This window comes from Argiope bruennichi, chromosome 2, assembly GCF_947563725.1.
Source record: "Argiope bruennichi chromosome 2, qqArgBrue1.1, whole genome shotgun sequence".
Classification (NCBI taxonomy): Eukaryota; Metazoa; Arthropoda; class Arachnida; order Araneae; family Araneidae; genus Argiope; species Argiope bruennichi.
The window spans coordinates 10,469,994-10,492,614 of NC_079152.1; the positions used below are offsets into that span (position 1 = coordinate 10,469,994).

Below are 22,621 nucleotides of genomic sequence, written 5' to 3' on the forward strand. Positions count from 1 at the left end.
CTTATCTTTAAATTGCAGCAAAAACTAATGTAATATTTTGTTCACATGTGTAAAATATTTCCAAACACATATGAAATTTTCACTTTACATGAATAATATATTTAATTTAATGCAGAAGATTCATTCAATATACACTATAAATAAAACAAAAATCAAGAATTTTCTCATAAGCAGAACATTTACATGATTTTGTATGAAGCATCATGGTTTTAAATAATTAAGACATGAGCCAAGAAATTAAAAAAAAAGAGATTACAAAGAGACTTCGAATTCTTTCATTTTCATTTTCCTATGGCATTCATAAGACATCCAGAGATTCAGTTAACTTTTTTGTTTGTTTGGATTTTTGTTTGCTCGCTTTTTCTTGTGCTCATGCTGGCTTTGTTATGCTGTTTTCAACAAACGCTATCACCAAATGAATATTTTTCTTCTAATAATGAAGCCCTTCAGAAGCTCAATAAGCCCATAAAGAAATATGTTATGGCATAAATATTAGAAATTCATCAGCAAGCAGACATGCTTTATTCTTAGGGCAATTTTCTAGTGTTTACGTCAAATGAGATAAATATTTTCTCCAAATATATAATGAAAAAATCCGACTATCCAAGACAAAGAAATCAGGACCAATCCATATGAAGATATTGAATAATTCTTTGAAGTATTAGGTAATGATTTTGATTTGATGGAACATTGAAAAGAATTTCATTATTCTGTCTTATGTATTTTTTTTTCAGATTCATTATTCTAGAATAATGGAATATTCATGCAAATCATGAAATATTGAAGATGCCATATTTAAGAAACTAGAATTTATTCTTTAATTCCAGAAATACTTTTCTTCATTAATTAAATTTTATTTTCTAAAACCTAAGCAGAAAACAAAATTTAATTTGTACGCTCCCTGAAATGCATATAATCCCAGGATTCAGTCACAATTTATGTGATTGCATTGATTTTTTTAGTACAGTCTTTGTTTCGAAGTGGAAGAAACTCGAAAATGGAACCTGAATCCAGCATTTTTTGGCGAGGATCACTTTCTATCTGAAGCCAAGAATCACCTCCCCTCCTGCTGCGTTGATATGGATGTTCGGCAAGAGCGATGCCAGCCTAAGCGACGTCCACTTATAAGATCAAGGGCTTCCACCCAGGGGGCACCCACGATTTGAGGCTGAGAAGCTCCCAGTATGGTGGTTGATTCTCGTCACCCTGGTTTGTATAGAAATGGTGCCGGGTCAACAACCTCCTATCGATTACGGAACTTTTTCCCCACAGGAAAGTTTGAACCATGGCCGATGAGGACCTTTAGGACTCCAATTTTCGAAAATGCTGTCTTGCCGGTCCAGTCATTCAGATTTAACCGTGTGACTTAAGGCGAGTTGAATTAATCAAGCGTGATTATAAGATAGAGGCTCGAAAATTTTGAAGTACGTCCCAAAATAGACTTTTTATTGCTTTAAAATGATATTTTAATGTAATATATTTAATAACAACCAACTATGAATTTGTAAAACAAATTTCGGAAATTTTTGCTTATCATTTATACCTCAACAAATCACCTATATTTCAACAAGATAATTTGAAATAAATGCAGGACATATAATTATCTTTAAACGTAAATAGTGCTTTAAATTTAAAAGTCTAATATGGTAAATTCTCAATATATTTCAGAGACCATGAGAATTGATTGATATAAAACGAGGTGTCAGGATTTCATAAAAAGTAGATTTTGCAAAAGATTGATTGTGCAAATTGAATCAGGAATGTGGCATTTTTTTTTATCATACAGACAGTCATTAATATTTTCTCAGAAATGTCTGTGATGTCTGTTGATATAAACGTCACATTGAGATCGGATTAAAAACAGATTTATTAAAGATCCAAGTTGTAAGTTGAAGAAGCTCATTTTATACTTCTATGTAAAGATTGGCATCAATACTGTCTCAGAAGCCGTGGTATTCAATTGGTATGAATTAAATCAGATCAAAGTAATTTTCGATCAATGAATCTTTGTACAAATTGAATCATGTAAGTAAATAATAATTGAGAAATAATTGCAATTTTGAAGATAGATTTAATATCCTACTGCATGCTCGCCTTTGATATGGCAAAATGTGTGACTAATGAATATTAAAAACTCGTTGATTACAAATAGACTTTGTTAGTGATCGAAGAGATTATAGATGATATGCTTCATATGAATAGAAAGGTAATGATAATGATAATTAGGATTATAAAAGAAAGATGAAATTTCCCTTCTTATATATTTATATCTTGAATATTTATTTTTGAGCAATAGTTTAACTTTCCATCATTTAAAAGTTAATTCCGCCACAATAGATTAACATTACTGCAATATCTATTAAAACAAAGCAAATGTGAAAGCAAATATCATTCCTGTTTTCCAATCGAGGTTCAATATTAAGAAATTAAGACGTAATAATAATAACGAAAAATAATATTGTATATGTTCACATACAGCATTTAAATCTTCTTTAAAAGTTGGGGTTGGGTTTTGAGATATTTCCTGAGTATTTTTAAATGCATGCTTTGTTGAAGTGTGGGTGAAATTAACACGGACATTTGTGATATTTTTTTAAATGTTAAACACAAAATTAATGTATTTGAAAGAATTTCTTTTGCATGTCTGCAAAATAATAATAATAATAAATTAAATATTAGCAGAAGAAGGAAATCCGTATAAGTTTTATACCATATAAAGCTAAGATATTTAAAAAAATATTAAAAATTATGCATATTTAAAATCAGAATTTAAAGATTTTTTTTGAAAAAATTGTCGGTTATAGAATATCATCTTACATAAAATATTATTCAATCTAATCTGAAATATTAAAAATAAAATCAATTATTAAATCTTACTATATCGCCTTAATTCCGACATAGCTCTATTACAACTGTAAATAATATTGCCGCATTGAAAAATATTAGTCGACTCTCCATGGCGGAATGGGCATAACACTGATCTCATAGTCAAGAGATCGTAAGTTCGAATCTCGCTAGAGACAATTTGTGTAAATATTTAATTCCTTGATTTCATGTTTTTCTTTATTTCATGTTCCAGAAGATTCTGGACCTTTCTTTAGTTTACCAGACAAGTGTTCTGGACTTTTCTTATGTCTCCAGAAAAGTATTCTGGAACATTCCCTGCTAGTATAAAAGCAGGAGATCTGTCAGTTACTGTGTTCTGAGTTCAGAGTTGAATTAATAAATTGGTTTAGCTTGTGTGTGTCATTGAATTCCACACTAGGATGCCTACGTGACAATATCTTAATGAACCATGTTGATCTTAAATAGCATTGATTCGTTCTCTATTCCTAGGATTTGACACTTTTTCAGCACGATATCTTTGTTTCTTTAATCCGCCTTGCAGTAAAAAGCAATTGAAATTCATAAATTTATTCTTTATACTTGATGGATGCAAATAACTGAAATACAATTCTTTACTCAACTATCTTATGCACAACTGCAATGACTTGGATGCGCATGAACAATTGGTGTTAACCAGAAACAAAATCTAACTCTATTTCTGTCCGAGATAGTATTATTTTATAAATTTTTATCCTACCCTCAGCACTGTTGAAACTTTATTTTAAAGGAATTATTTCATATTAATTCTATTAAATAAGCCCTTTATTTATCTCAGCACAACGACTTACTAGGTAATCTTATTGCCATGCTATTGCTCTATTCACCTGTAATGTCCGGAGGTTAAGAACCTTGAGTTCAAGCCCTCCGTGACACTCCCTTCAAATCAGAAAATATTTATATTAGTCTTCTGTGCTTCACATTCTCATTTGTGCATCCTTTATGAATCCAGTACGAATACCTTTCAACTCCTCTCGAATTTATAGTTTAATTGCACACATTTAAGTTGTGCCTGAGTAAGTGTCACCTTCCATTCGCTCTCCTATCTTCATAGTTCTAGATAAACAATATCTTATCATCCGCTAACAACAAGGCCCGATCCTACTAATTAGCATTACAGGGACTGAATGCTAATTACTAGGTTTTTTCTTCTTTCTAAATTTAATTACATAACTTTGGTGGCCCACATTTCCTTTCGTAATTACTTTGCATAAAGCTCAGATAAAAAAAAAATGCATTTCACTATTTATGACAAGAAGTTTGAACTCCATGAACCCGGACTCGCCCCAAAACGCCTCATTTGACAGGTCCCATTCTCGGATGTTTTCGGGCGGATGTCTCAAATATGGAAAGTAGAATCAAAAATTCAAACTTGATTCATATTAAATATTATTTGGGTCAGGTTTTCTATCAATTATCAGAATGAAACAAAAGTTACATCATTGAATTATGAGATCAACAGTCACGATCATTTATAATATTTATTTCCATAGCCAAACCAAAAGAGAAAATAAATTCAAATGTCATCTCTCAAAACATTTTAAAGAATTTTCTAGTTAGTAAACTAATTTCGATGTTAATCTAAATACAATTAAAAAATTGTAAAATTACCCCTTTAGTATTTGTATCTCAATTCTGATTTTCTTTCCTTTTTAAAGCTTAAAAATTTAAAGAAGCAATAAAACATTAAAATGCATGAAGATTTAAAATATAATACTCTATCACTCAAAATATTAAAAATCTCTTTAATGGCTTAAGAAGTATTCAATACAATATACATACATACACAATGAGGAATAACACTTCGAAATGTAATTATTTATGTTGTCTTTATAAAGGACTTTCAATAAATTTTTTTCAATGAAGAAAATTGCCAATTTTAATAATTAAAACCTGTAAGAATCTGATTTATAGACAAAATAATTTAAAACACCAGGTTTTATTCTATTTCAAGTTTATTGGCATCAACATTAGATGTTTTGGAGCTTAAAACTCTTGTTGCTGAAGTAGGCCTGATTCGCATAATGTAATGTTGTTTCCACTACCTTGTTTTCGAATAATAGTCAATTTTAAAATGTTTATCGATTACACAATAATCATCATCGATATCGATAAGGTCGTGAATTATCAATACATGAAGCAAAGGTGGCTTCGTAATAAATATGCATAGTTTTATAATGAAAAAAATATATTGATTTTTCAATATGATAATAATATTATAAAGGAAAATAATGTTTTAAAATATTAAAAATCAGAAGAATTTATCGACAATTTTATAATAAAAATCAATATAACTTATGATTTGTGAAAGTTAAAAATATTAAATTTCATTTTTAGTACAACTTTTACCACGATATAGCAAGATTTAGAAACAAAACACTGCATAAAATACATAAAGAAAGTAAAACTGAGGCACATTTTATTATGTCAACAGTAGTGTACAATTTATTTAGAAAGATTTTTTTTACTAGATACAATTATGATCGCAAACAAAAAATACAACCCTTAATAACTTACATTTTTCATAAATTATGTCTTTAATGTGTGTATTTTGTGAGTGCACTTTCACATTTATTTTAAATTCCCGTTTAAGTTTATTTATTAAATACATTTTCAGCTTTAATATTTTGATTGTCAAAATAAATATTTTCTTTAACAGCGAACTTGTTTACAGAATGACTTCTTTTCTCATATTTCTAGCACGCAGAGTTCTCTTATGACACATCTCCCGTGAATTTAATCTTCGTATTTGTATTTGCAAATATTTTCTTATATTTAATTTGATAAGGAAGTAAATGCAAATTTTATAACACAAAACATGTATAATTCTTACAAATGAATAAATCATCCTTTATAAATAATCTAAAAATATTTTTTATGAAGATTTTAAATATTTTTCTTCCAAGTGTTATAATTTTTTTTTTGAAAAATGAATTCAAATCATGAATAAATGCAACGCCATAAATGTCTTTATTCTGATTAATATTTATTCGCTTTTATTTTTAAGAAAAGAACATAATTTTAATATTCCTACAAAAATGCTGTTTTTTATATCTCAGCTACATAATTAAAATAAGGAAGAAAAAACTTATTTCCTTTCTAATAAAATATTGTTTACTAACAAAACGCAAACAAAGAGAAACAGTTGCTGCTCATATCTACTAAAAAAAATAATATATATTTTTTTTCAGTTTTTCAGATATTTTCTTGGGTATATTATTTTCTTTTAGCGTAGAAAATAGTATTCTATGTTTGTTTGTTTCAGTAGCATTTAAAAAGGGTAATTTACATGTAAATATTTAATATGTTACACAGTTTAGTATTCAATCTATTAAATATTCATATAAGCAATTTGAAATTAGTACAAATGTCTGAAATTGCTCTTTTTTCATGCAAAAAAATTACAATATTTTTGAATAATCTAGTACAAAATCATAATAGTAACATGATAAAGCTTCAAGCTGAAATACTCTGTCTGAATCTTGGTCACAAGTGGTCACAAAAATACTTTTAATATTGTCGAAACACGTGTATTTAAATGCAATAAATAAAGTATTGGAAACTATTGGTGTCCATAGTAATAAAAAAATTGAAACGTTTATTAAAATTAGATTTAAAAAAATTACTAAAGTATTGCATGCATACTTATTTTTCGAAAAATATACAACAAAGGCATTGCAAAAGAAACTTTAACGTCTTGATAAATTTTCAATAAAAAATCTAATTAATGCGTTAAAATATTTTTAGCATGTTCTACCTAATAAAAAATTAGATGCTGAATTTGGTAGATATAAATCTAAAGATATAAATTGTAAAATGCTTTGAGCAGTCTTTGCAACGCTCATGTCACTAAAAACTTTCACAAAGTACCAAATTTAAAACATTAATATGTTAAAACATTTTCTGGCTCGTACTACCCAATACTAAATAGCATGCCAATTTTAATGGATATACATCCAAAGTTGCCGTGTTCTAATCTTCGAATGATCTTCCATGTGTGTCATATGACACTCAATTCAGTAGGCGTGAGTCCAAAGATAATAGCGCTAAACAGAGTTTAGTACTTTCAGAACATTAATATACAGGTTGTATACAAATGAATATCCCATCTTTGCTTCATTGTCTGAGGGAATTAAAAACAAAATATAATTCTGTAATTCATCCTAAATTAAAAATAACAATAGTAATTTTAAATTCAACACATAAGTGCTCATATATATATAGAGAGAGAGACGAGACGTTGTATTTTTAATTTCGTTTTATTCTCTCTCCCTCACCATCCAGGAAAGCATAATTATTTACAAGAAGACGCAGGTCAGCACAAAAGCAGAAGTAAGAAAGAAGGGACGAACAAATGATCACTTGTCTTATATAATTGTTATAGGATTTCCGGCCACGCTCCAATTCAATACACGTGATGACTTTTGACACCTTTTCAAGGGCACCGAAGGGATCACTTTAATTTGAGACGTAGTACTGATGGCGCATTAGTTTTACAGAGGAATTAATTAAACCGAAAGTGGAATTGGATCACGGAATAAGAGAATATTTTAGAATGAAGTTATTATGCGCTATATTAAGATAAAATCTTCGAAATTAATTATTGAGATTAGAATTAAAATATCATCACACACACACACACACACATATATATATATATATATATATATATATATATATATATATATATATATATTAGATGGGATATCATACCCCTCGATATCTCTCGTACTTCTGCAGAGATTCAAATTAAGTATTTATAATTGTGCTGAATTTAAATGTTCAGATTCTTTTTTGTTTTTCATTGAAAAATAAGGTTGTATTTAGTTTTTTTTAATAATTCTAAAAAGATGCAATATTTATTTATATAAAAATCAGATTAAATACTTAAAGCTGTGCTGAATTTAAGCTTTCATTCACTATTTTTAATTTGCGATGAATAATAAGTTTTTACTTTGCTTTGTTGTATTTTAATCGTTCTGAAAACTTGAAATATTCTTGTGCGTATATCATGCAATTTATTATCAACTTCAGATACAAATATGAATAATAACAGTGATGTCATTCCATGATATTATTACACTTTTCAAATTGTTTTCGGAAATTCATTAAGTGGAAAAATATAAGAATTTCCATTACAAAGAATAATTAAATATTCACAAGCATTAGCATTTCCATTTCTCAGTTAACTGCGACATAGCACAAAGTGACTCCATCTGATGATAAACATACACGAAGAACTTAAATTTATCCCTTACTTTCAACTTAATGCGTTTATTAAATAAATATTAAGGAAAACTTTTTCATTTGTATTTTATCACTAACCAAAATTTTTAAACAGTTACGAGAATTTCAATAAAAAAATGAAAGATTTTGAGCAGAATCTAAAAGAACCTTACACAAAATGCTGTGTAAGATTCTTGATAATATTTTGTTATATTCATGTTTATACATATATCCATAGTAATTAGCGGTAATTTATCAAATTTATTTGGCCTATCTCCAACACACCCAAAACACAATGTTAATGCACTGTAAGGAACTGGTAAGAAATTTGCATAATAAATTATCTCATGCTCCTCAAAATTTCATTATAAAACATTTTCATGAGCAAGTTACACTGCCAGAAGAACAAATATAAAATGTCTAAAGATTTTCTCTACACCTAACCTTTTATGGATGATTCCAAACACTTTATAATGGATAATTAAGTTTTTTGTTTTTATTTGTTTTTATAAACATGTTTAAGTTAGTTAGCTTTATCAGTTTTTCACAAAGGTTTGTGTCAGCCAAAAACAAACACTTTATGGCAATCAAACAATTTAAAGATGTTTAATTAGGTATAATTTTTATTTAGTTTTATTTTTTAGTTTTACAAAATGATACTTTCATGCGGTTATAATAGTTTTAATTAAAGTAATATTTTTATTTCGAAAAAAGAAAAATAGATAATGAAAATCATAGAAAAAAATGCTAAATAGAAAATATGAAACATTTCTTCTGTTTCTTATGTTGTTTGTTTAAAAATAAGCATCGTTTCTTTTAACGTTATGGATCTGTTTTATGGACTGTAAACATATCTAAACAAAACAAAAAAAACCCTCATTTTCATCCTGAATATTTGATACAAAAATTCTAGGAAATAAGAAATACTAATATTTGAAAATTACCATATTAATACCATTTTCTTTCCCGAATTAAACCTAGAGAATATTTCATAAAAATACATTTATTCTTTATAAATGCATACTGCTAGCCAAAATTTGTCATTTTTGAAAATATTTTTCTTTCATATGACTTTTTTTTATTTTACTTTTACGCTTTTGAATCACAGTAAGATTTTTTTTTTAAATTGCAGTTTGAACTCAGCAGGGATCAAAAAGATATTTATCTTACCAAACTTTTCGCACAAAACGAAAAAAACAAACCTTCTTATATCTTGGTATTAAAGAGAGGGACACTTTTCTTTCTTTAAATGCATTTTTTTTTCATAGATATTTCAAAGAAATACTATTTTATTTTTTGAAAATACAATTCGAAATGCATTGTGAACTATCCAGAAAAAAATCATTCGTGTTGTTTCGTAAGGAAAAATAATTTCTATTTTTAAGATATAATTTTTGCCCAATTTTAATTATTCCATTAATATATAATATGTAATGTACATATATTAAGGTTATGGAGAATAATTAATCATTATTAATAACCAGTAAAATTGATTAATTGATTTATCAAATTGACCCTCATCGTTATTTATGATGACCGGTAAAATGATTAATAAATGTATGACATTAAACATTTATTATTAAAAAAATTTGCAGATTCTATTGAAAATAGCCAATGAATGGCATTGGCTGTAATATATGTATGGTATGCCAATGAAAATTAGATTACAGCTATATGTAAATAATAACAATATAATAATTAAAGTCCGTGTAACACTGATACCACCAATTAGAAATGAAATGGATGGTTTCAGTGTAGAACGGGGTTGGGAGTCGAAAGTACTGTAGAAGGGAGTGAATACTTCTCCTGAATTGTCGACAGATTCAGACGCTTGGATACTTACTGTGCATATACCTTTCCATAACTAGTAGTACAATAAGTTTGCTTATTATCAATAAATTATCGGTTATTATCAATAACTTTGCCATAACATTGGACATCCGAGCTTTATATGGATTATATAATGTACAGTTCTTTTGCTTATCGACAGTAGAACATAAATTTTATATGTTGTGTGATCCGATGGTTCTGCCTTTTGTAAATCTCAGCCTGTGCTCGCCGTTTACATGTCCAACCTGAAAATGCTGACGTCACATAAATATGATTAACTGTACGAGACCCTCCTCTATCATCTTGCGGTAAATTTGTGAAGTATGTCTCCTTCTGTGTCCATTCTGGAGGAATCCATTATGCAACGAACTGCAGGAACAATTCTCAAGAAGTGATGAAGCTACTCTTGAATGTTTGGGAATATCATCACGCCACCTATCGGCTAACACATTAACACACTGAAATTTAATACAACGCCGATACAGCTAAGGCCTCCTTTTCATTTGGAAACATCTTTAATATGATAATTTTTTCATCAGTGACAATATTTCTTATTAAAAATGTTCTCTAATTTCGAATGTAAATTGTCTAATCTTTTTTTTCTGTTAAATTTGCGTTTATTAATTTTACAGCAGAAAATATATTTTAATCTTTCCAATTTAAATTTAAATTGTGTTCTTCAATTGCTAGAAGTACATTTTCTTAAAATACACTCACAAAGTTCTAATTCAGGAAAAAAGTTTTCCATGATGCTATTTTTTTTCAAATATTTTCCACTGTTTCTAAATTAATTTACAAAATTATGAAATAAATATAGAAATAATGCCCTAATTGTAGTACAAAAGGGGATGCTAAATATTAACAATTATTCGGAATATTCCAATTTAACTAACAATTATTGACGATTCTGAAATAAAATGTTATTAGTCACTTCAGACTGCAAATTACAGTTAAGAAGTTTGGCGTTGTACCAAAATATATATTACCATGCTATTTTTTTAGAGAACAGTATTTTTTTTAATGATCTCAAAGTTAGAAAAATATAAATATCCATAAAAAATTGTCCCTATTCAAGATTGTCTCCATTATTTACTAAGTGAACATCAACCGCTTCAATTGAAACAATTTTAATTCTATTTTGGCGTTTTCATTGTCGAATCATTTTCATCATACAGCTTTTAGTTTTAGTGTTACAAAATCTTGATTCTAAGGAGAATGCATAAAATGTTTTGTAATTTAATCATTTCACTGAACTTTTTGGAATAGTTAAATATAATAAGATTTTCTTCAACCGCTGAGGTTCAAGAAAATATTGAAACCAGTATAAATTATCTACTTCTGAATTGAAAACAAAAGAAAAGAAAGATAATTCCGCCTCTCAGAGGATTAATCTCTTTCTTTTCTTTTTCTTTTTTTTAATATCAGCTCATTTCTCATTCATTTCAACTCATAAGATTGCGAAGTGATAACTCAGTGTCCACGCAAGCGTAAGCAAGGATGATTAAAGGATTAAATATAAAAAAAAAGCATAAATTTCTCTGGAATTGCTCACTGTGAAACAATATTTCTTCAGCTTAAGAACTATAAAAATTACACTAGTTCTTTGATGCTTAGAGGATTTTGAGGCTTTTAATAAAAGACTATAAGATGTTATTTTACAGAAAATTAGCGTTTTCTTTAGAAATTACATTTGCATTTTCAAAGTTGCAAATTATACAAATACAAATTACTGTAGTCTGGGTTAACAAATTATATAGAAAATTACACGTTCTGTTTTTGCATTAATTTTTTACACCTGTTTAAAATATAGAATTTTTCTCTTACGTTTGTATCCTGCAAAATCAGCAGTTCTCTAGTTCATCTATATCTATACTTATAATAAAGCTCAATGTGTGTGTGTGTGTGTGTGTGTTGGCGCTCAACAGGCCAGGTCATTTGACATACAGCTATCAAATTTGGTACATGTATACCTTAGAGGTCGGGAATGTGCACCTGGGGTCCCTTTTTTTGAAATTTTAATTAGAACTTTAATTATTAATTAAAAACTAACTTTCCCGCCAAAAAAATCTTCCATTTTCCCCACCGCCAAATGAGTAAGGCTTCAATTTTTTTTCTCCCAACAGTAATGAGGCTAGGGTTAATATTTTTCGGCGGATTATTTCAAACGATTCTGTTTATTTTCTTAATGTTTTATGCATTTATAACTAAACATTGTTAATTAATCCATGTTTCAGATTCATTCTGAAGTACTTTTGAATTAAAATAACACAGAATAAAGGAAATTAAAAATGTATAATCTGCATAGCGTTACCCCAACTGGCGTAGAAAAATTCACGCATTTGCGTTACCGGAGCTGGCGAAGAAAATTCACGCATGCGCATTCTGATTGCTGCCATGACAACCGTTATCAACGGATGATTTAAATTATTTTTAGGTTAGTTGCATATTTTTGTAAGTAAATTGTATTTATGTTAGTTATATATTTTTTGTATATGCTTATAGTTTTAAGTATATTTTTTTAACCTGTTTTCAATTATTTAATTTATTTTTAGGTTAGTTGCATGTTTTTGTAATTAAATTGTATTTATGTTAGTTATATATTTTTTGTATATGCTTATAGTTTTAAGTATATCGTTTTTTAAGTAGTTTTTTAAACCTGTTTTCGACCGATTATTTTAAACGATTCATGTTATTTTCTTAAAGTTTGATGCATTTAAAATTAAACATTGTTAATGAATCGATCTGTTCATGATGAATCTGAGAAAATTTTGTTGACAAATTCTTGAGATATTACATAACTTTAGAAAGATATTCTTTAGTGCCTATAAAGTTTAAACGCTCAGTGACTCTATTATCAGTAATCATATTATTAAAAAAATGCTTTGTTTCAGTAAAAAATATTATTATATGAATTGCAGTTTAGTCATTTCCATTTTAATTTTAAGCATAAATTCTACCGGAACTAACAGAAAATTAGAGAGATACATATTATGTTATGGCTGAAGGACTTTATATTATTATGAGTTAATTACATGACTATCAAAATTTGAAGCTTTAAAATATTTGATGAAGAAGCTATTAAAGTAGGAATTACATAAAATATTTAATTATTAAAATTTTAACGAGCATTAAGATTGGGGAACCGGCTGGTCGCCAAAGACAGCTAGTATTTAATAAAATTATGCCTATTTTTTATGTCAAGATGACTTTGTTATTTATATGGTTTATTTGTAACAAAAAATCAGAATGTTTATGTTATTTTACAGAATTATTTTTATAAAATATATAAAGCATATTTCGCCTTTTTTGACTTGTATGCTGTATGACCTACACTATGTTGAGCCTCATAGAAAGCTTATTTAACAAATTATGTCTAAAAGTATGTGTCCTTTGATATCTGTTTTAAGCCTCAGTATGTGTTACGCTCATCTGATTGTTCACTGTAGAAACAGTAATTCTATCTTCAGCTAATAAACTGGTAAAATGACATTGAATTTTTTGGTGACATGCTGACTTTCGCTGTTAATATTATAATTTTTTAAAAAGAGTCGAAAGTATTTAAGTCATCTTACTGGAATAATCTTTTTCCTCTGAATTATATTTTTCTAACTTGCTTATGTGATATATCCTGTGTTAAACTAAATCCTATAGAAAGCTCACTTTACAAATAATACCCAAAAACGCGAGTTGTTTTTTCTCCCCTTTCATACCTAAATACCGCTATTAGTTTCCTTCTAACAGTCGTTTCAAGATCTTTTCCCCGTTTCCTCATAATAAAATGAACAATAGTCGTTTAGGAAGTTGGTTGCAGCTTACTAGAGGACGGCAACGCAAAGCACGTAATCAGGAACTGAAGAGAAGAAAAAAAGCGCTCCACACTTCTCGCTTTAGGAAAAGACACCGCGGCTATTGTTAAAGGTTAACAAAGGATTCTAAAAATTCCGATTAACCTCCAACAACCAGCGTCGTTTAGAACATTCCAACACAGGCATTTGCAAAGCAATTTTGGAGACGGTTTCTCGTATTATCTTTTCCCCGGCGGAAATCATTTCCAACGATCGAAAGTAATGACATAAAAGCCTCTAACTATGTCGTTAAAATGGGAGGCAGAGGAAAAAAAAAGGGAGAGCCAGAGATAAGGACTAAGTTACTAACTACTGCTCTGATATCTCTGCCATAAATGCAGCCTGTGCCTAGCTTTTACTTACTTTTTTATTTTATATCCTTTCTTCGATAAATCGTTAAAACTAGACTTCGTTGCCATAGAATAAGATGTCTTTATATATTTTTTTGTTCTTAACTGCTTTTGTTCTGCACCTGTCGGCAATGATATCAAAAAGTTCGAACGAAGCCTCACTTTTGGTTCCATTACAGTCAAAAGGGAATTGCGTGCCAGTCTCGAGCAAAATAATTTGAGAGAATGTCGAAATTCCATCGTTTGTAGTTGGTAGTTCTCGAGGAGCGCAAAACACCCTTATTGCCCTGAAAATAATATATATTTTTTGTCTTCTTTTTTCTGAGAACAACAGTAAATATTTTTGAAACTGTTCATTTCAGTATTGGTTGGGAAAACGAATCCAGGATCCTATTCCGTAATAATGCGCATACTAAACGAGACTCGTAGATATTTTAATAGATGTTGAAATAAATATAGTCATTAAATAATTGATACTCCTGACAATTATTTAACGACTTCGATAACAAAATTTTCCGAAATAAATTTCTAAAATAGGAAAATACATCAATAGGTGAATCTGTTTGAATCATCCACGCATACTTCTTAATAAAGATTCTACCCCCCCCCCCTGCACATGAAAATTGTCCCCCCTGCACATGAAAATTGTCAACCTTGCAATAGGTAATTTTCAGCTCCAGATGTTCTCAGAATTTTTATTATTTTTTAATTGGATAATCGATTCGATCCAGATAAAAGGTCGACAGCACACGTGGAAATACTCTCACTGTGCAATCCTAGCAAGAAAGGCATTCCATACACGGACATTTAATATTAAGAAGTATAGTTAAATAACCGATTATATGTTTTGAACGATCTCTGCTAAATCAAAATATCCATATTAAATGAAAATTTGATTGAATTGTAGTTGTGCGAACAATATACAAATTTCATTTGTTTAAGTCGTTGCATTTTTCATACTTTAATATACAAACCAACAGATAGTGCAATATTTCATGAATTTGGCTCAAAAACCTTAACTTGTCCTTTAGATTATAAAATAGTATACCAAATTTAGTTCATCTCGCGTTTTTGGATTGGCATTTATCGTGCCGTTTGCATACGGATAGACAGATAAAATATTTTTGGACGGATATTGTGCAATGTTTTACATAAGTCAGCAATTTTTTTTTGTTAATAACTGACACCAAATTTCTTCCATCAAGTTTACTTAATTATTTTTTGTAGTTATTATTTTAAAAGATAGGAAAAAAGATTGAAAGATATAGTTTCAAAATTCGGGAAATTTTGAAATCTAATATTTTGACTTAGCATACAATAAATAAACACAATATAAGATCAAAGGATTATTATCGAACTGGAAATCAGTTCTTAGTAAAATTGCTGCCAATAGAAATTGCTATAAACTTGATAACCTTCGAACTAAAAAAAATGGATTCCATATTTTTTCCTTCTCAGTAATCTCGAATATCAGTGCGTTATATTGCGCATAAATTAGAACGAATTTATTTAGCCTTTTAGTATAGACGAGTTATGCCAAAAGTTGAATGAAACTATGATTATTTTCAACTTATATTGCTTATGCATTCCCTATAAATGTAAGTATAGTCAGAATTAATTAACGTTGGACAATGCCTTCTGGATCATATTTCACATTTTTTTTGTCTGTTCAAGAATATTTATTTATTCGGCAAAACAACATTTAAAACTGTTTAGTAATCCAAAAGAATCTATCATAAATGGACAAATTTTGATTCAACAGCTGTTTGAAGCCATTTTTCAAATATGTCATAGAAGGCTAGTTGCAATTTCCTAAGTAACATATACTAAAATGCTGGTTGGTCTGTGTAAATTAGATTTCATCTCTAGTTAAAACATTAAACATTTAAGAATATTCCAGTGATTCTACATCAAATTATATGTTATTTCAATTTTTGTTTTGCTATTTTGAATAAACAATAAACTTTATATACAATCGATTTTTCTTTTAAATTCATAAAAGTTTCTGTAAGCACAAATCATAGATTAGTCTTAATTTTTGATGTTTTTCCATAGAATTTTTAAATTTGTTTTTAATTGTCCAATGAGTTTATTTACATTTAAAAAAATTATATATTGTAAGGGAGAAATTCCACGAGTTATCGATTTATCGCCAAATTTGTGTATTTTACAAAACAGATAAATGTTTTCGAAGCTTAAAACCAAATATTAATTTTTAAAGTCCATGTCATTCCATTTTCTTTAAACTGAAATGATAAATTTGTATCATTTCTTTATTGTTTTTTAAGATAAATTAATATATTTTATATTTAATTACGAAATATATTATTTTTTGTATGTAGAAATTTTCATACAATGAAAGAGAAATACTATGCTTACCATTTTATCCCCTAATTGGCGTATGCTACAATGCAGGTAGGCTGTTTTTGACAGCTGGTAGGTAACATTAGTTTCGATGTTATCGTCAAAGTAAGGACGATAATGCTGATCATCGTAGCGATCATTTGGTCTTCCGCGGGGTTCCACAAAGATCATCTCATCATCGTGACTGCGTTCCGTTCTTCCATTTAATGATAAGCGAACTCCTTCGAATTCTGGAAAGAGAAGAATTATTTATGACATATTTATGGTAAAAGATAATTTATGATTTTGATTACTGGGGTCTTTATGGTAAATGCAGTTTTATTCAATAAAACGCGAAAAAAAAATTATACCGCTGCAAATAAAATATATATTTTAGATTGGTTTTATTATGGTTGGCTGAGTTGATTTATGGAGTTATGTCATATTAACTGATGACATAATTCCACTAAGTTTTTGTTCTTCTGAATACCAAAAAAGACATTTACAGAATATCTTCTAATTATTAAAGAAAAATGCGTGTTTATGACATTTCTGAATTAATATACATAAATATTATTTTCAAAATTCAAAAATAGTCACAAAAGGATATGTAGCTTCTTTATTATTCATTTCTTACAATGTCGATACATTTATTATTAGACAACGCTATGCGATGTTAATACAATTAGAAAATGACAATGAGTTTTTAAAAATAGAATTAGATAAAGAAAGTGGAAACTTCTCTCTTCACAGTACATGTACCCAGAAAATAAGACTTCTAGGTTACAGCTATTATATATTCATACAGACCACCAGTATAGAAATTATATAAATAATAAAAAATTGCGTAAGGAAGTAAAATTATTTATTGCCAGATCAGAAGCCCTATAAAATATAATATGAAGGAAATGAATATCTTATGACAAAATCATATAAATGCAAAGATGGCCATTAATATCATGATATCTTTACAGCATTCTGCATCGTTTAGAATGTCAAAAAAGAAAACATCATAGAGATTGTATAATGGCATTTGCTAAAATGGAATTGCAAGAACAGAAATTTCGTGGGACATTCGCAATCAGTGACCAGGAGGAAAAAAATAGTTTTCAAATATAATATTTACGTCAACTATACTGAAAACTGTAAATCTTAAATGCCATTCATTTGGTTTAATATTCTGCATAAAATAAATTACAGAAATATATTATTATGAATTTTGGGAGAAAGAATCCCAAGAAAGTCTAAGTCACCAATATCTAAAGTTGATCTTCTATCTTGGACTCTATTTATGTGTTGTTACTTGTTTTGACTATATCATGTTTCGATTTATTAATGGCTTATGAATAAAGACGTAACAAAGCAGAAAAATGCAGATTGGAACTAAAATTTGTGAAATTTTTTTATTGGTGTGCTATTTTTTTTAAAAATATTAAACTGATAGATTAATGTGAACTTCATCAAGGAATTACTCGTGACTGTTGGGATTACTGATGTAGAATCCTCTAATTGTGCAACCAATCCCCCTGAAAATCTTCGTGTAAACTCTACTTCAGACACTATATATGTGTTGTTAATCGTTTCGACAATACCATGATTCAGCTCATTAGTGGCCTATTATGAAAAAATATTAATGGGCTGAAATAGGGCAGAGGGACAATAAACAGATCTAAAAATTTGGTGAATTCTTTATCAATTAATAAACGTGTGTATTAACAAGGAGCTGCTCGCTACAGTCGAGATAACACGTATATAATTCTAAAGTTGTTTCATTAATTATTGCAGATGGGGAATCTTACACAAAAGGTGTTCGTATACTAGTCGCATTCTCCAAACCACTTTCATTACAAACAAATGTCACACCTCCTCTTTATCATGATCCTTTGACTCATGAATTTGCCAAAATATGACAGACCAAAAAATATTAGAACCACCACCACAATTCGTTAAACCTATTTCTAAATAATGTTCTGCCAGCTACACAGTAATAAAATGCAATTGATTGCAAAATGATAGCCTAGGGTTTATAATAAATAAAAGGTGTCTTATTCCCTAGTAAAATTAGCATTAAATTTAAATTTTGGGAAAAATATATAATATATCTTAATTTTTTAAAAGCGAAGTATTGATATATCATCCACCTAAATTGAATCAATGTTTTGAAAAACAATTCCGATAGCAATACAAAAAAAACAACTTACTCTTTAGTCCGGAATTCATTTACTCAATTTCAACAGAAATTGTTCCAAATGAATGATTTTGCGAAAGTCTCGCCAAATTGTAGCTGGATAACATATTTATTGGACATATCTGATTTGACGATGATGCATGTAGAATAATGAGGTCTCATGATCTGAAAGTCTCTCTCCAAGGATTCTCTGGGAATGCGAGCTGTGCACTCTGCCATTTTTGTGAAAGAGAGACTGATCAGTTCAGATATGCTTTTTTGAATAAAATATGCATTAGATGACTCTAACTCTGCTTTCTAACTCTGATGTTGTGGGACGCGGTTAGAGTTTATCATCCCTTGACACTTCATTAGGAAAATGAGGAAATATTTAGTGTCTTTCAATGGTTAGTAGTTATTTAAAATGATTTTTCCCGGTTTATAGTTGGGAGGAGGAGGGTTGTTGCACACAATTATTATTTAACAATGTTTCTGTAAATGTTAGCTGATCAAAGTCTTGAAATGTATTACAAAATGCCTTTTTTTCAAGAAAGTCAATCAAGAAGGAATAAAACTTTTGACCTTGTTGCATTTTACTGATTGTTTGCTCATTCTATATACCCTATGGCTGTTTGGTTAGCATGAATTATAAACTATGAAATACATTTTTTTTTTTAGAATTCATCAAGAGGGAAATATATGAAATAAAAAGAAACTTCCAATTTGGATGAAATATTAATTTTTTTCTTGAAAACTTTGAGAAGCCAAAAATGATTAGCAAGTAGTGATCGTTGCAGGTAAAGTCGAGTTTAAAAAACCTCAAATACCCTTTTTATAATGTATACCTTTAACAAGGATATATCTAAGTGATATACAGGATTAAAATGTAAGCATGTTGATGCTGGTTAACATAGGAAAGAATGACGATAATGAAATCTCATTATAGTCGCCCGAAAACATCAGTGTCTGCGTAAAATTTATTGGGTGGATGGAGAGTTTAATATAAACCCACGACCAGATAAAGCACAGACCTTAGTATCTAGATTCCAAAAAGGGATAAATGATAAGTACAGATTTCTAGGCATGGATAATGAGCAAGTAAGAAAAAGCATGTTTCTACAACTGAAATTATCAAAATTGTAATTAAAAGGAAATTTTTTGCAGGAATATATATAGTATATATATACAGATTATCGATATGTTTTCATAATTAAATAAGTGTTTGCACATTTTGCTTGTGTTAATCAAGGGAAAAAAAACTTTAAATATGAAAAAAAACTATTAGCCCATAGCAGCCCATAATGAATTGATATCTTGTTGGAATTCCTTTTTATCAAAACGTATCTGTTTAGTTTTATATTTAAAGATTAATATGAGAGTCACTATTATTCAATAAACCAATTATTTTTAATCTATAAAATAAAGCAATTACAAGTTTTCGAGAAGAGTAACAATACTCTATGCTGTTTAATTTTCAATTTTCAAAAATTCTACAAAGTTAAGTGATTTATTTCTACCGGAAAACTTAATTTTTAACCGGTTATGGTCATTAATCTTGCACGCCTCATTTCATCACCTTTCATCCTATTATTTCTGCTTTGTAGGCAAGAATTAGGACTTGAGGCATCTGATATTGGAAAATATTTAATTTTTTGAGTAAGAAATTAGCTTATTAATAACTCAACGAATGATTATTTAATATTGTTTGATTTTAATTTAGAGAAATTTGTTATTGCATGCCCTTTGTATATTCATTTTTTTGTACTGAATTTCTTCCTTCTTTACTTTCGTTTTATTATTTGATTGAATTAATTCTTTTAAATGCTTTTGATATTATTATTGTGCATATGCAAATAAGATTTCTCTAAGTTTTTGCATGAGCAACTTGTGAATAAGTTTAATAAACGATGTTTTTATAGTTAGCAATTTATAATTGAAAAAAGAGAATGTCATTTGTTTGTGTGTACCTAAATACTTTATATGCATATGTTATTTCAAGTACTATGCATATCTTCATGCATCTTTTATGTCATTTTATAATTTTTTTATAGATTTCTGTTTAAGATTTTATGAAAAAATAGCATTTTGCAGTATTTAAGTATTACATAGCTTACATCAATGCATTGTATCTATATTGTTAGCTTTAATTCCGAGTCATTTCCAATCAGATTTAATAATTCTACATATTTCATCGTTAAATAAAAAAAAAAATATCTTAAAAGCTTATTGGTCATGCATCAAATAAAATTATGTTTTCATATGACATGCTTCATTCTTGCCAAATATGTATTTTTTTTATTGATATTATTTTTTTAACAAAAATGAGGTTTTAAAGGCTCTTATGAAATCATTCGTTCAGTAATCTCGTCTTTAAGGTTTATATTCTATTATTTAGTTACAAAGTTATACTTCCTAGATGCATTGTAGCAACTAATTCAATCTAACAAATACATATTCGTAGAATTAAATGAATGAAAACAAATTTATTTAATCCTAGGCAGATGAATCATTTTTCTTATTAATAAAAGAAGATTCACATGTTTTTCAGGAAATTTTATAACCGAATTAAACTGTTATATTAGATTTTATGCGCCAAAATACCATGTGAAACGAGTTTAATTCTTTTTATTTAAAGATAAATGTGAAAGAAGATGCGTGGAAAATTTTAAAATAATTTCACTGAATTCTATGTAATAATTGTGCCTCCAAAAATGTTTCAGAAAACTATTTACGAAATTCTTGTCTTCATAAATCACCACATTCGAATTCAATAAAAATATTAAACTCTTAAGAAACGCCAGATTTACTTTTATACCTTAGACACTAGTGGAATAATAATTAAGGAAAGAGACGGATCTTTTGTTACACAAAGAAGATAAATAATAAAGAAGGTTTAAACATCTGACAATTGTTTAATTTAATAGAAATTTATAGTCTTCATACAACTTTTTTCTTTTGTTCTACAAAAATAAATAAAATGCCGAGAATGCGGTTAAGAATCTGATTCACAAAACGCATGAGCAATTTAAAGAAAGGAAACAATTAATCAGGCAGAAAAAATAATGGAATGTTGATAAAGCATTCGCATTGTAGCATTAATGCTTCAACAGCATTCAATTTTAGTTTTTCATTTAAATATGCACGGCACAGCATTTAATCTTTTACTGGCCTTTATTTTCTTAGCCATGAGTCTTAGACACATACTTCCATCAACAAATATCTTTTCAAATAATTAAGCATTCACTTTATGGAAGAAAAAATATTAGTCATATAAAAATTATGCACTCTAATATTTTATATGGTTATGCTCTATATAGTTACATTTAATAGAAGTTTGCACATATTTTAATTATATAAAATAACAAGTTTAATTTCTACATGGGAAAAAATTGACAGAAATGCTTCATTATAAATTTTAGTTTATGAGAATTTCATTAAACTCAATGCTTCAAATTAAATAGGATCAATCCCAGAAATTCTAAAAAAAAAAAAAAAAAGTACTGGATAAATCTCATCAAAATAGAATAGCTCGCAAACCATAATCGAAGATATAAAAATTCGAATCATATCGAAGTTATACGAAAAGAGAGAAAACTGTACTCTTAAGATAGAATATTTCTGTCAATTTTTGTCCTTCAGAAATTAAACATTTTGTGTTATTTCCGTTAGAATTTCTGTAAAATGTTATTAAATATAACTGTAAAGAAAACGGAAAACAATATGAATGGTTAGATTTTTTAATTATTTTCAAAAATATTATATCAAAAATTCTTAACTCATTTGAGTGCTTTACAATGGGATCGTATATCGATTGTAAAATATCAACGGTAATTGAAAAAGAGCCGAGTAAAGGTAATGCCCTGAAATCCATGAATTCATTATTAGAAAAATATGATGAAATGATAATTTATCAGCCTACTTTAAAAACACATTTTTAACCAACAATCGCATTTTTTAAAATCGTTTTATTTGAAAAA

At 28.3% G+C, this 22,621-nt stretch overlaps 1 protein-coding gene across 1 annotated transcript in view; it reads right to left on the reverse strand.

Moving 5' to 3' along the window:
• Positions 1 to 22,621, reverse strand: part of LOC129957666 (uncharacterized) — a 275,418-nt gene that overhangs the window by 53,822 nt on the left and 198,975 nt on the right. The window contains exon 2 of the mRNA XM_056070117.1: positions 16,514 to 16,728. Within this exon, the coding sequence (XP_055926092.1) occupies positions 16,514 to 16,728 (215 nt within the window). The remainder of the gene's footprint in view (positions 1 to 16,513; positions 16,729 to 22,621) is intronic.